The sequence below is a fragment of the Carettochelys insculpta genome, chromosome 20, assembly GCF_033958435.1.
Source record: "Carettochelys insculpta isolate YL-2023 chromosome 20, ASM3395843v1, whole genome shotgun sequence".
Lineage (NCBI taxonomy): Eukaryota > Metazoa > Chordata > Testudines > Carettochelyidae > Carettochelys > Carettochelys insculpta.
Window position 1 is genome coordinate 1,074,688 of NC_134156.1, and position 13,206 is coordinate 1,087,893.

Genomic DNA, 13,206 nt, shown 5'->3' on the forward strand with positions numbered 1-13,206 from the left:
GGGTCATGTTCAGTCCTTGGAGATGGCTGTGATTGCCAGCAGGGACGACAGTTATAATCGGCGAGATACGAAAGTCAGTTCAGTAGGAGCCAGCCTGGACCCCCTCCATGGTCATTTGCTGTGGGCACACAGGATCCCGTTTGGTGGCTGGCTGGTGAAAGGCTCCAGAGTCTGTGAGCTATCCCATCCCATATGGCTTTTTCTTTATTTCTTTATCTGCTCTAAGCTGTTTCACTGGTTTGTGTTACAGGTCATAGCACCGATCCTGGCAAACCCGAAGAACCATCATAGCTGGCCACAGGTAGTGTCACAGGACATTATCCGTCATGTCCACAGCCTGAAAAGTCACATTTTTGTGGTTATTGGCCAAGTGGAAGGCAAGACCCTGCTCCCTCTTCCAGCAGGCTCTGAGCGAATGGAGTATATAGACTGGGAAAATGAAAAAACGTGAGTGGAGTTTCGAGTTTTCATCTGCTTGGCTCACTGCATGTTTGTTTTTACCTTGGTGAGGAATCCTGTTCAGAACTATGCAGGACTTTCCCTGCCAGCTGGCCAAGGAAGTGAGGCCAAGCACTCGCCCTGACAGCGTTTCTCTTTGTCCACCTGTGAGGTGATCAATTTTGAAGACCACATCTGATCAGTTTCCCCATTTCCAGGACTATTCAAAGCATCAGTGGGAAGAGCTCCACTGATTGTGCGGGCAGTAGGAAACAACCCTGGAAAAGCCTCACGTCTTTACCCTATCCATCTGGTGCCTGAGGCAGATGGGGGCTGTGACATCAGAGGTCATGCAGCCAGTCTTCATTCATACCCTTTAGTTCATTTACATACTTCCATCCTGTTGGTTGAAATACACCAGCAAATGAACCTGGCAGGCGAGGACTGAGGTGCTCTGACAGAGTGGCAGGCGTGAGGGTTCTGGGCTGGGGCAGTGGAGTTGCTTCTTATCTGGAGCTGTATTGGCGTGAGGATGGAGAGGTTCACCGCCCAATATCCAATAGGATTGAAATATGCAGATGAACTAGAGGGTGTGAATGATGACTGGCTGGGCTACCTGTGATGTCACAAGCCCAAAGATGGAGCGGTTGAGTGATTAAATGCAGTGAGAAGCCCTGCAGAGGAACCAGCCTGGTTGGAGGAGCACTGGGAGATCCAGCAGTTTCTGAAGCTGTTTGGGTGCATTATTATTTTTGCCTTCCTGCCTTCCCTGGCCACTGCTGGGGGAAGGGTGTTGGCTTGGATGGTGTTCTCAGCTACGAAAACATTTTGGGTATTTTCTCCAGAATGAATTTACTGCACTGCCAGAAAGTGCAGGGACTAAAAGTGCACTGCAGGTCATGAAATAACTGTTGGCGTCTGGTTGTTTTGCACAGGCATATCCGATTCCTATGCATGGTCAAACAAAAGCCAAACTTCACACAGGCACTCTGTATTTCCTCTCTGCAGAGCAGAACTGGTGGATAAATCTCTTGTGCATGCCATTGAGTCAACTGTGATAGAATGGAGCTACCAGATCCAGGGAGCATTGAAGAGAGAGTCATCAGAGCCACTTCTTCAAGGCAGCAACCCCACCCCAAAGGTTGAATTAGAGTTCTGGAAAAACAGGTATGTTGCAGGCAGCCTGGCAGGGCATGTCTGTCAGTTGAAGCTCATGTAGCAGGGAAGGGAATGCTGCAAGCAGCCAGTGCCACTCAGAGATGAAGTAAAGACCAAGCAGTTTAAAGGTTATCTGAGGACTCAAGGTAGAGTGGGTTATTCAAGTTCATAAATTAACTGTGAACTGTGAAATAGCTGGGAAATCACTGCCGGTGTCACTGACCTTATTCCAGCTGAGCACCCACACTGGGGCTGCAATGCTGAGGGTCTTTTCTAAAATCCCCTTTCATCACAGCTAAGAACAGGCAATGCTGTGATGGGGACCCTGGGGTATCTTTGGAACTCCTCCCCCTTCACTCTCCAGCCTGGGCTGCCTCTCTTTAGGCTTTGCTGTGACAATCAGCAGGTGCCACCAGCACAGAGACGCACACTCCTGTACTTTGCTGAGGGAGACACCATCCAGACCCTCCACCCCCCATCCTTGCACCCCAGACAGTTTGCCGTCTTGTGCTGCTCAAGGCCTTCTTTTGAACAAGGCAAGCTTGTTAATTAGTTCATCACTCCGGCAAAGGACATGGGCATGCAGCAGCCTTTGTAATCTCAGCAGAATCCCCAAGGATTTTAGATAAACTCAGTGGTAAAGAGAAACCACTAAACTAGGCTTATTAACTGCAGACAGATTTAAATATATCGACTGTAAGGGGTAGGAATCAAGGTCAGAGATCGTTACCTAAGAAATAAAAGTAAAACTGCAGAACTTCCTGCTCAGAACTTCTCATCATCGGTTTGCAGTCTCTGTCTTCCCAGCATACCTCTTGCCTCCAGCAGACAGGTGGGGGTGGACAGAGGTGGTCTCGTGGTGCCACTGTCAGAGGGGTCACCACATAGTCTGTATCTGCAAAAGCAATGAGGAGTCCCGAGGCACCTGAAAGGCCAATCTGACCCCAGGGGCTTTTGCCCACAAAAGCTTCTGACCGAGTAACTGTTAGTCTGTAAGGTGCCGGGTGGCACCTTGTTGTTGTTCTTTACTTTCAGTTTGTGTCCCAGGAAGGATACCAGACCAGCGTGTCCTGGGAGGCCTTGCTGAGTCCCAGCATTGAGCAGTCCCCATTGTGTGCACAGCTGTCTGCACAAAATCATAACTCTTTTGTTAACTATTCCCCTGCTGGTCAGTGGCTCATGAGGGTCACCTCCTTTGTTGCTGTGGGAAAGCTAGCCAGGGGCATCTCCCGGACAAAGTATATTGTAGTGACAGCATATAGCAAACCATCATAATTTCATACATACTAACACATCTGTGTTTGATGGAACAATAGGCTTCATCGTGGAGCAGACAGAACGCTGGGTTTCATGTGGTGCCTTACGTGGCATGTTTTGTCTGAACTATCACAATCGTATACAGATGATGAGGTTAGAGGGTGCCGCTTTGAGGGAGAGTTCATCACAGAGGCTAATGGAAACCCTCACTGGGCTTTCTCCAAGAAACTCAAAGCCAGTTTTTGAAGCCCAGAACAAGTTCCTTTTCCAACAAGGAGTAGTCCATTGCTCTGCTCGCAGTGAGCAGGTTAGCATCCCCAGGAGCCACGACAGACCCTGTGTCTGGAATCGGGCTTGCTACAAGCTGTTGTTATTTACAGAAGCCTCCAGTGATTTAACACGCTCTGCCAACTCAGTTAAAAATGCAGAGCAAATTTCCTTGTCCCTGTCTCTCCTGGTGGGCTGTCAGTATATGCTGATGTGCTCAGAAACACGGGGGGGGCATGGTCAGTGCTGAGAAATGGGTGTATAGACTAGGCTCCAAAGGGCTTCAGGCGTCTAGCTGCCATATTGGTTCTCCTCTGCGGGAGAGCTCTTCTGGTTGTCTGCAAGTACAGCTGGTAGTGCTTTCCTGCCCAAGAGAATCCCCTCAGGGTCACTGGAGTTCGCCATCCTTCACACAAAGACGGCTGTCGTTCTGGAGGAGCTTTCTGTCCCAGCCGGCTTCTTAGTCACACGTTTTTTTGAGCGGGTGTCATGGGTGGAAAGCTGCCAGGACGTGCCCAAGGTCTCCTTTCAGACCAGCAGCTGGGTGGAGGAGAGAACTCCTGTCTTTTTTAAGTCCTCATGGTCTCCAGTGAAGCTGTCGTGGGCTCTGGTTTCAATACATGGTCCATTGGTGCAGCTGTGGCACTGTGCTCCTCTGCTGGACTGCCCGTCAGCCAGGGTCAGTCTCAGGCTAGGCACTGAGGGGGCGTGTGGCACTGGGGCTAGGGACATAGCCTTCACAGGGTGGTGTCCAGGAGGTCCAAAGTGCCCTGTGAGCCAGCACCCAGGCAGGCTGGGTGTGCATTGCTCAGCGCAGGAGTGGAGATGGACATTTGTTTGTCTGTGTTAAGCTGCTGGGATCTCTCCCCAGAGCTCACCTCTCTCACGTTTTGCTGCAGGTGTGAGGACTTGGAATGTATTTACAATCAGCTGAAATCGAAGAAGGTTCAGAACATGGCAGAACTGCTGGACAGAGTGCAGAGCAGCTACTTCCCGGCCTTCAATGCCATGTTCAGAGATGTCGTAGAAGGTGAGATCTGAGGAACCCCTGATTTCACATGGTCTTTTCCCCATCCCCTGATTTCTATAGTGAGCATCCCAGCGTGATTACCTCTGCAGTGGCATTGGCCTTTAAGGTCCTAGTGGAGCCTGGGTGCCTGCGAGAGAGGAGTGCAGGTTGGGGAGGAACGTCCTGGCGGAAGGTGGGGCAGAAGGGTTCTTAGAGGTTTGGCATTGTAGATGACCCTGATGTTTTGGTAGCATACTGGGACCAGTTTGATTATTGGTCTGTGGATCCAGAAACCTCCCAAAGGCCCTGGAGAGGAGTTCTGGGATTTGTTCCACTTTAATAACCCTCTCAGGTTAATCCAGAGTGCCTCATCCTGATAGATCCCAGAGCTGAAAGGTCAATATCGCCTTCTAGTGCAGCGTGATGGCAATGGCTACTTTACAGCAGACCACAGCCCCTCACAACAGCGTAGGGCCAGGGTGGCTGAGTCCTGTATCCAATTGAACTGCAAAGGGAGTAGTTTTTTTGGCTATTTGTGGCCCTAACCAGACTTTAGGCTGCACACCAGGGTTCCAGACCTGGACTTGCGAAGATGAGAGTTGGCGGCCGTGAGTGGAGCACCTTTTGGCCTGAGGGTAACAAGGCACTTGCCTAGGGTGTGCAAATGTCGTTCTCCTGTTTTCCCAAGGAGTCATCACATGCATGGAGAGCTGCTGTGACATGGCCAAGGTCAGGCACAGGCCAGAGGCTTGACTGAGTGGAGATCTCAGGCTCTGGTTCTGAGCGCACGGCTCTGGTGAAAGGTCTGTGCCATTGCGGAAAGAGTGCTGAGGGTCTGAGAGCAGTAGGGAAATCTTCGGCTTTGCATCCCTAGGCCAGACCTACACTGCTGCTCTCTTAGTGGGATGAGTGAGTCTCTCGGGGTGTGAGAGATCCACCCTCTGAGCAGTGTAGTTGTGTTGACCTAGCTCTCTGAGTAGACAGCACTAGGTAGCTGGGAGAGCTCCTGCCGTCAACGTGGCTGCTGCCTCTTGGCAGGTGGAATAACTTCCCGTTGCTGTAGGAACATGTGACTGGGTCTCAGGCAGCCAGTTGAGGTCACTCAGTTAGGGTGAACTGCAACGAATGGGGCAGCAGTCGCCAGTGCTGGTGAATATTCCTCTATGTAGATTAACCAAGCCAACCCAAAACAGCCTGTACAATACCTTCCTGGTTACCAAGAGCCAACACCACGATTCCCTGAAAGCAACCAAGACCCTCAAGTCAAATGTGGTGAGGATCTCAGAAAATTTTATTCATTGTATAAGAAAGTTCTGCTGATCCCAAAGGATTGGACACCTTGTCCTCTCTGTTTAATGCATAGTTCAGAGCCTACCCAAATACCTGCTAACTGCCCGACCTTGTTAACTGAGCTAAAATTTGTTAAAGAGAAGGAAAAGAGAGAGTTGGTTACCAGATCAGGATACATATAGACATGAGTTCTGTTCTTGAGGTTCAGATTCATAGCAGAGATGGGGGGCTTTGCAGTTGCAAAGGATTCTTTTAGTTCATAGATTAAAGTCCAGTTTCCAGTATTATATTCAGCGTGTTCTTCAAGTTCATGACTGGGATCTTACTCCTTGTGTCTTAGGCTTCCTCTGCCTGAAATGTTAAGCAGATCTGAGATGACAGGGTCAGGACAGAAGGGTCTGTTATACAGTATTCCGGTATCCACTTGACCATACAGTCCTGAGTGAACAATAAGCTTTTGATGTAACCTTCTGTTTCCCAAACACAACCAGTAATTAACTATGTAAATTACTATAGGACAAGTATCAGAGGGGTAGCCGTGTTAGTCTGGATCTGTAGCAGCAACGAAGGGTCCTGTGGCACCTTATAGACTAACAGAAAAGTTTAGAGCATGAGATGCATCTGAAGAAGTGAGTTAACTCACGAAAGCTCATGCTCTAAACTTTTCTGTTAGTCTATAAGGTGCCACAGGACACTTCGTTGCTGTTACTATAGGACAATTTATCTATTAGGCAAGGTATCACAAACCTCAAAGACAGGTAGACAATGCCATTTCACCCAAGATTTGTTTAAATGTTAATATTCCCTTTTGATCTCTGAATCAATAACTATAGTGACAGGAAGGGATGGTCTGTTTACGTGGCTAGTGCCCATAACCCTTTCTGGCCACATGTTGCACTCCGCATAAGGTTCACTGCACTTATACAACAGTGATAGCAATAATGATTTTCATGATGGTCCTTGGATTAGATAACATCACATAACATCTTCACAAAAGCACAGCTGCAGCTCAGCACAGGAAGACATGCTCAGTCTGGTGGCTAGGTTGCTCCCTTAGGCTGTAGGAATAAGTTCAAATCTGTGCTCCACATCAGGCAGAGAGTGGAATTTGAACTCCCTGCTGTGTGAGTGCCCTCACTGTGGGGCTGTTGGCTACGAGGGGGTGGGTGACCCAGCTGTGCTTTCTGAGGGGCCAGACCAAAAGAGAAGTCTTGTTCCTTGGAAGCATCTTTAGTTTAACTGAGACAGTGCTACAGTGCATGCCGCTCCTCCTCCCACGCCGACCTTCTTCATGAGGCCACAGACTTGCTGTGTGCCTGGGATTCCTGTGAAGCTGAGGAACGGAGGTGGGATTTTTTTTTTTTTAAATTCTCTTCTTTCTAGTCAGTGTCAGCATCACGCTGTCATGCTTGTGAGTGCCAGCCTCAGGGCAGATGGTTAAAAAGCAGGGCAGAGACCCCAAACTCTGTTCTATAGTTAGATTTTACCAATCCAGTAGTAAGTGTGAACTTGTAAAGAACTATAACGGTCTTACAGGGAGTCATAGACATTCTGTTCAAGCACTCCCATCTTGCTTACCACCCAGGAGTGCTGGACTATGTCAGAGATGATCACCATACACCAGAAATGACGACTATGTTCAGGGTACTCCCAGCTCCAAAAAACCAGTCATTTGCCCCTGACAGATGTACTCAGATCGAAAACCAAAGGTGATACCTGTAGCCCATTGTGTAACAAAGTAAAGATTTATTAACCAAGGAAAGTTTAAGCAGGAAACATACACATGCAAATGAGTTGTGGCCTGAGGTTTACAAGGGGAGCAGAGGTTTCTGTAATAAGCTGCTGTGTATGTCTTTTAGGGCTGACCGCTGGCAAGCAGCATGAGGACCCAGGCTTATGGTTTAGAACCTTTGCTCCTTGTGGTCCAGAGAGCCCCAAGGGACCTGGTTTCTCCCTGTCAGAGATTTTTATCCCCTTCCGCCCAGAATCTGTCTGACAGGATGCATTCACACACAGGCCTCCCCTTCCCAAGGGAGCAGCGGCAGCACGGGAAACATTTCACCTATCTTTCTGTGGGGGACTTTGGAAGTACTTGGCATACAACAATTCCCATCAATTTACTTGCAAATGTTCTGGAATCAAACTCTGTTGTCCGAGTCATCTGGGGCCTGGGGAAGGTGCAGAATTCTTCAGCCAGCTGTCCGAAATTAGTTCTTCAAGTCCTACTTTCCTAGAGAGCTGGTGCCCGAGTATCGCTCGGCAGTCCAGCTCATCACCTGCAGAGCTGGTGGTTGTGGTCTGTTGGTGTGAGGCGGTGCCCAGGGAGAGGAGAGCCCAAGTGATATCTGCAGAGCTCCCCATTCACATGCGCGGCCTTTTTTCACAGCTTTGACCGAGGCCCAGGATGTTTACCTGCATTTGACCCCACTCCAGCGCCACTTGGAGAGCCTTGAGAATGTGGAGTTTAATGAGGTGAAGCCCTTGATCAGTCCCTTGCTCCATGTGGTTTGTTTAATCTGGGCCACATCCAAGTACTACAACACACCGGCACGGATCATAGTGCTGCTTCAGGAAATCAACAATCTTCTCATCCAACAGGTGGGTGGCCTGGACGCTTCACCCCAGCGCTCAGTTAGAGAGTCTGTCTCAGGGCTTCCGTGGCGGGGTCAGGGGTCAGGGTCAGGCTGCTCCAGGACCCCACTTACACCTTGGCCCCACCTGTCGGAGCTTTCACCTCCTCCACTCGACTTCTCTGGGGTTTCTTTCAGTGGCAGCAAGACCCCTGCTGCCAGCCCAACAGGCCATTAGATTCTGCTGGCCGTATAGTCTCTGCAGGCGGGACATCCGCCCACAGAAGCCAGCCCAATGCCCTATGTCAGACCAGCACCTAGAAAGGCTTTCTAGTCTCTCCGGGTTGTCCGTGGACTCAGCCTTCTGGTGTCTGTTCATGGCAGGCAGTTGTGGGAAGGTGCCTGGGATTTTATCCCCAGGTCTTTAGCTTTGCTTAGGAAGGCTTTGAAAAAGAGGCAGATCCTCTCCCTCCCTGCCCTGTCTAATGATTTTTGAAACCTTGTTTAGCTTGAGAAATGCCCTTAAATGTAGGCAGCCCAAAACACCCAGCTGGCCCCTTGGGGCAGCAAACCTCAGTCTGGGCTCTGTCCTTGTAGGCCCGGCATTACCTGAACCCAGAAGACATCCTGAAGGGGGAAGCAGAAGAAAGTTTGGGCAGAGTGCGGGAGGTGCTCAGCACCCTGAGTTACTTCAAGCAGACGTTTGCAGAGAGGCGGGAAAATCTCCACACGTACTTCAGACCCGAGCAGGCAGTGAAGGAATGGGACTTCCAGTCCCTCCTGGTGTTTGCACGGCTGGACAGCTTCCTCGGAAGGCTGGCAATGGTGCAGGTGAGTATTTGGTCCTGAAATAGGGTGAAGCTGACGGGGGAGTCCCCTCAGCACAACTCTCTTGAGAACCGTCCGCCCCTTTCAGGTAAGGAGACCTCTCGCCTTGCCAGTACAGTCTCTGCACTCTGTGCGAGGGGTTGGTTGCCCTGTATCCAGGCTAAAGAATGTGCAGAATTCGCACCCGGCCCCTTTCTGGGCTGGCCTTGGTGTCTTATTGCTCTGGTGTCTTATTGCTCGCTGGAGTTGCTCCAAAGAGGCAGAGCGCCATAGTGGGGAAGGTGCAGCACTCACCGAGCTTTGTGGCACACACACACAGGAGCCAGAACTCCAGCACCACAAGTGTGTCCTGTGGCTCTGGATGCTAGTCAGCAGCAGGGCTGCACCTTGCCAGGCTCTCCAGGGATTGCCCCTTTCCTGAAGGTAGCTACCCTAAGACATCTGCAAGGGTGCTCAGACCAGACTCAGCTGGCCAGGGCTGCGGGTTCGAGATCGTCCCGGAGGTTTCTGTCTTTGTACCTCAAAGGTTGGAACCCTACTCAACAGCTAAACTGCCTGCCACATCTCCAGCCCCTCCCTGTTCCTTGGCCAAATCACTTGCTCCAGCCCCACAGCCCCTGCCCCATAGACAAATTGCCTGCTATAGCCTTGACTCCGCCCCCTGCCCTGTAGCCAACCCACCTGCTACAGCCCCGGGCCCTGTGCCCGGTGTCTGCTCACACGGCTAATCTGCTGGTGGTGTGCTTGCTCTCTGCTCCGCTGCAATGGCTGAGAGAGTGCTAGGCAGCAATAGGGGCTCCTGAAATTTGGCCTGGGCTCAGCTGGGACTGGTAGTCACTCTGTGCCATACTGCTGCTCAATGCCCAGAGCTGTGTCCTGCTGTGGCTGTTCCATTGTCTGACTCTGAGCAGAACACACAAAGGCCACTGTCTCCAAGGAGTGACGTGTCAGTAGCTTGTGCTTGGTGTGCGCCTTAGTTTAGCTGGCAGCCTTCCTCAGTGGAGGTCACACCTGAAATTCCTGTTACCATCCGTGCACTGATGTAGCCCCCCAGGGAAACTGAAGCACAGATCTGAGGTTACGCTAGGACAGTAGAACTCACGTGCAACATAACAAGTTGAATAAAATCCCCGTTGCATCATGCCCCTGCCAGCTTCAAATGTGGCAATGGGCTCCTGGGAGAGTCAGAGGCTGTATCTAGGTCTTGACCCTGCCAGGCCTAGCCACTGTACATTAGCTCTCACCACCTGTGCGTGGCAGTGCCTGGGAGCAGGGCTAGGCGCTGAAGAGGTGTCATTCTGTTAGGCATTTTCATTCAGAGACAGACGTGTCTACATTAGGGAACTTCTCATCTTTAAGGGGATCCTTTTCTTTCGTTGCTGTGTTGCCCCATCCCAAGGTCACCAGAGGCATAAAGTGAGGGGAGCTGACATTTACCTCATGTTAGCAAAGGGGCAGCTTAAAGGGGAACATTTTGTTCTCACTCTTCAGGGATGTACTGCAGCTGAATAGAAAGCATTAGCGACTGCAGTTCGCTGCATTTTTTTGAAACCCCACTTAATTAATACAGCATAAAACTCTGCAGTCACTAATGTCAGGTCTGCAGCTTCTCAGAATGACGTGTTCTGGTACGTGCTGGTGTGCAGTAAACCAAATTATGCTGGCCATTCTAACGAGACAAGCATAAATAAAGAGGTTAGTAATTACCATTCATAATGAGACCAGTAGGGGCACTGAAGTAGTTATGCCCCGTAATGCTAATAAGAGTCTGGTGCACCATTTGCTACTTCTGTAGATGCTAGGAAGGTGGTAGCTAGAAAGAAAACAGATTTTTAGGTGTATTTTGCACTTTGTGGCTGCTGGTAGCTGTTTTTTGGTTGGTTGATAACAATGTGTGGCTCTCGTGACTAATGTATCCTTCAAGGTGCAGCAAAAGTGCCTTGGGATGGGTGATGTGGGTGAGCCCCTTTCCTGATAATGCTCAACCTTATGTGCTTGGAGAGCTGCAATTATGTATGTCCTCGGGCCACCAGAATTAAAAACATAATGGACTCCAGCTTCTTAATGAGAAAGTCCACAGGAAATGCTTGCATTTCTTTTCTTTCTTTCTTCGCTTGCTCCCCCCATTCTTAAGCATCCCCGTGAAAGCAGTGTGAGATGTGACTTTTGTATGTGTTGTTATTTTTACCTTGAAGGTATTTGGCCACAGTACTGGTGCCATTCATTTTCTGTTTAAAACCAGATTGCTCCACAGCTGTAAAAGTTATTAAATGTGAATTACCACTTAGAGGTGCAGGGAGGAAGGCTCATTTCTTTCCCTTCTTTTGTCTTTGTCCTGTTTTAAGTTGTACCTTCTCCCAAAACTGCTCTTACTGCATTAGTACTCTGATAACATGTCATCTGCAGACAGTGCAGGAGGGATCTCTGAAAGAACCAGTTTAGTTAATTGCCAGTTACCTGGAAACTGTAGTTTGCTTGGATAGAAAATTATTTACTGGTAGCAGTAAAATTGATGGGCATGGGGGCTGCAGCTCCAGCCTTAGGCTAATTAAGATGGGCATCTCTGAATTCAGGGACTGAGTTAGAAACCGCTTTTGGAAGTCTGGTCTAAAGTGACTGGCCCATGTGACTCCCCTAGTGCGTGTGACTGGATCCTTGGGGTACAGCCTGGGATCATGGGACCCATGGGCCCCCTTAACTCTCCAGTCAGGGCTGCCTCTCTCAAATTTACTTTGCTAGTTACAAGCAGCAAAGCCCTCCCGGCGCCGTTATCACTCAGCACAACGGCATTTGGAGCCCCACACCCAGCTAGATTGCATGAATGCTCCCAGAACTACTCATGAATCGCACAGAGAAAGGCACCCCCCAGATCCCCCCATCTCCCAGCCTTGTGCCTCAGGAGTACACCATCCTGCACTGCTCAGGATGGGCAGCACAAATTTAATTGTTGGTTTGCTTTGTGATCAACGGAAAGTGAATACACATCAGCCCTTGTAACCTGAGCAGGTTTACCCAATGCTTCAGGCAAACTCTCTGGTAAAGATAAACAACTATATTTACTAATGACAAAAGATGGATTTTAAGTGACTGTAAGTGATAAGCAAAGTCGGAGTAGTTACCAAAACAAAAGAAAATATTATCACAGTCTAAACTCTCAACTCTCTTAGACTGGGTAACATCTAGGGTAAGCAGTTCCCCTCCCCTCACTGGATATTGCTGTTCACAGTATAGAGGTTTCACCCATGAAACCTGTGCCAGCCTCCTCTGTTGGAATCGTCCGTCATCATCTCAGCATCCTTGTTGTTCACAGCGTAGGTGGGGGTAGGAGAAAGGTGGACCATGGAGCCCCTGTGGTCCCTCTTGTGCCCTCAGCCCCAGGCACCTGGAGAACACAAGTCCAGACATATCTGGGGGCATTGCTGAGTCCCCAGACAAGGTCGAGCAGTTCCCTTGGTACAGCCTCCTGCAGGTGAGTCATTGAATTGCAGCTCTCTTGTTGGTGCTGGCTGGTGGTGGTGATTTGACACCTTGCCTGGGCGTTGGCTAGTCTCCTGGCTGTTGGCTCCGGGGAGCTATCGTCTGGCTGATTCCCAAATTTACAAGGTGGTTTAGTGACAACTGGACAATACAATCTCACAACTTCATATGCACTAAAGATAGACACATTTAGATAGAAAAATGACTTGCGGCAGATCCCAGCTTTTCCCCGGATGCCTCACATGACATTTTTTAAGCAACCAAATGGCCAGAAGGGGGACGAGGCCCCACTTCTGGGAGTGGCTTGAGGTAAGCACTGCTTACACTCCCAAGTTCCCCCCCACTCCACACTGTGCCCCAGGCTCATTCCCTTTCCCAGCCTCTGAACCCCTTGATCCCAGCCCAGGGCATCCTCCTGCACTGCAAAGCCCACATCTCCAACCCCACACAGAGCCCATATTCCCAGCTGCAGCCCTCATCCTGCCCTGTGTCCCTATCCCAGCCCCGATCCCTCTTGCTCATTCCAAACCCAACAGCCCCAGTCGGGAGCCCCCCTACTGTACCTCAAAACCCTCATCCCTGGCACCACTGCAGAGCCTGCACCCCAGCCACAGCCCTCCCACCTCTTGCACCCGTCCCCTGCCCCAGCCCAGCGAAGGCCAGTGCGGAGGGAGAGGGAAATGGAGTGAGTGGAGAGTCAGGGCCTTGAGGGTGGGTGGGACCCTGGAGGCAGAGTGGGGTGGGGCAAAGGTGTTTGGTTTTGTGAGACTACAAAGCTGACAACCCTATTGGCTGTTGGCTTGTGCACAGTGTCCTGGGCAGCTTGGACAACCCAGCTGCCATGGCTTCACGGTGCTGTTACTCACACTAGCGGAGTTACAGCTGTGTCCACTCATTCTGCAGTCACACCTG

At 50.3% G+C, this 13,206-nt stretch overlaps 1 protein-coding gene across 1 annotated transcript in view; it reads left to right on the plus strand.

Moving 5' to 3' along the window:
- Positions 1-285: 285 nt before the first annotated feature.
- Positions 286-13,206, plus strand: part of DNAH9 (dynein axonemal heavy chain 9) — a 240,318-nt gene continuing 227,397 nt past the window's right edge. The window contains exons 1-5 of the mRNA XM_075014992.1: positions 286-447; positions 1,447-1,605; positions 4,020-4,150; positions 7,806-8,017; positions 8,587-8,820. Of these exons, the coding sequence (XP_074871093.1) occupies positions 416-447; positions 1,447-1,605; positions 4,020-4,150; positions 7,806-8,017; positions 8,587-8,820 (768 nt within the window). The 5' untranslated portion in view covers positions 286-415. The remainder of the gene's footprint in view (positions 448-1,446; positions 1,606-4,019; positions 4,151-7,805; positions 8,018-8,586; positions 8,821-13,206) is intronic.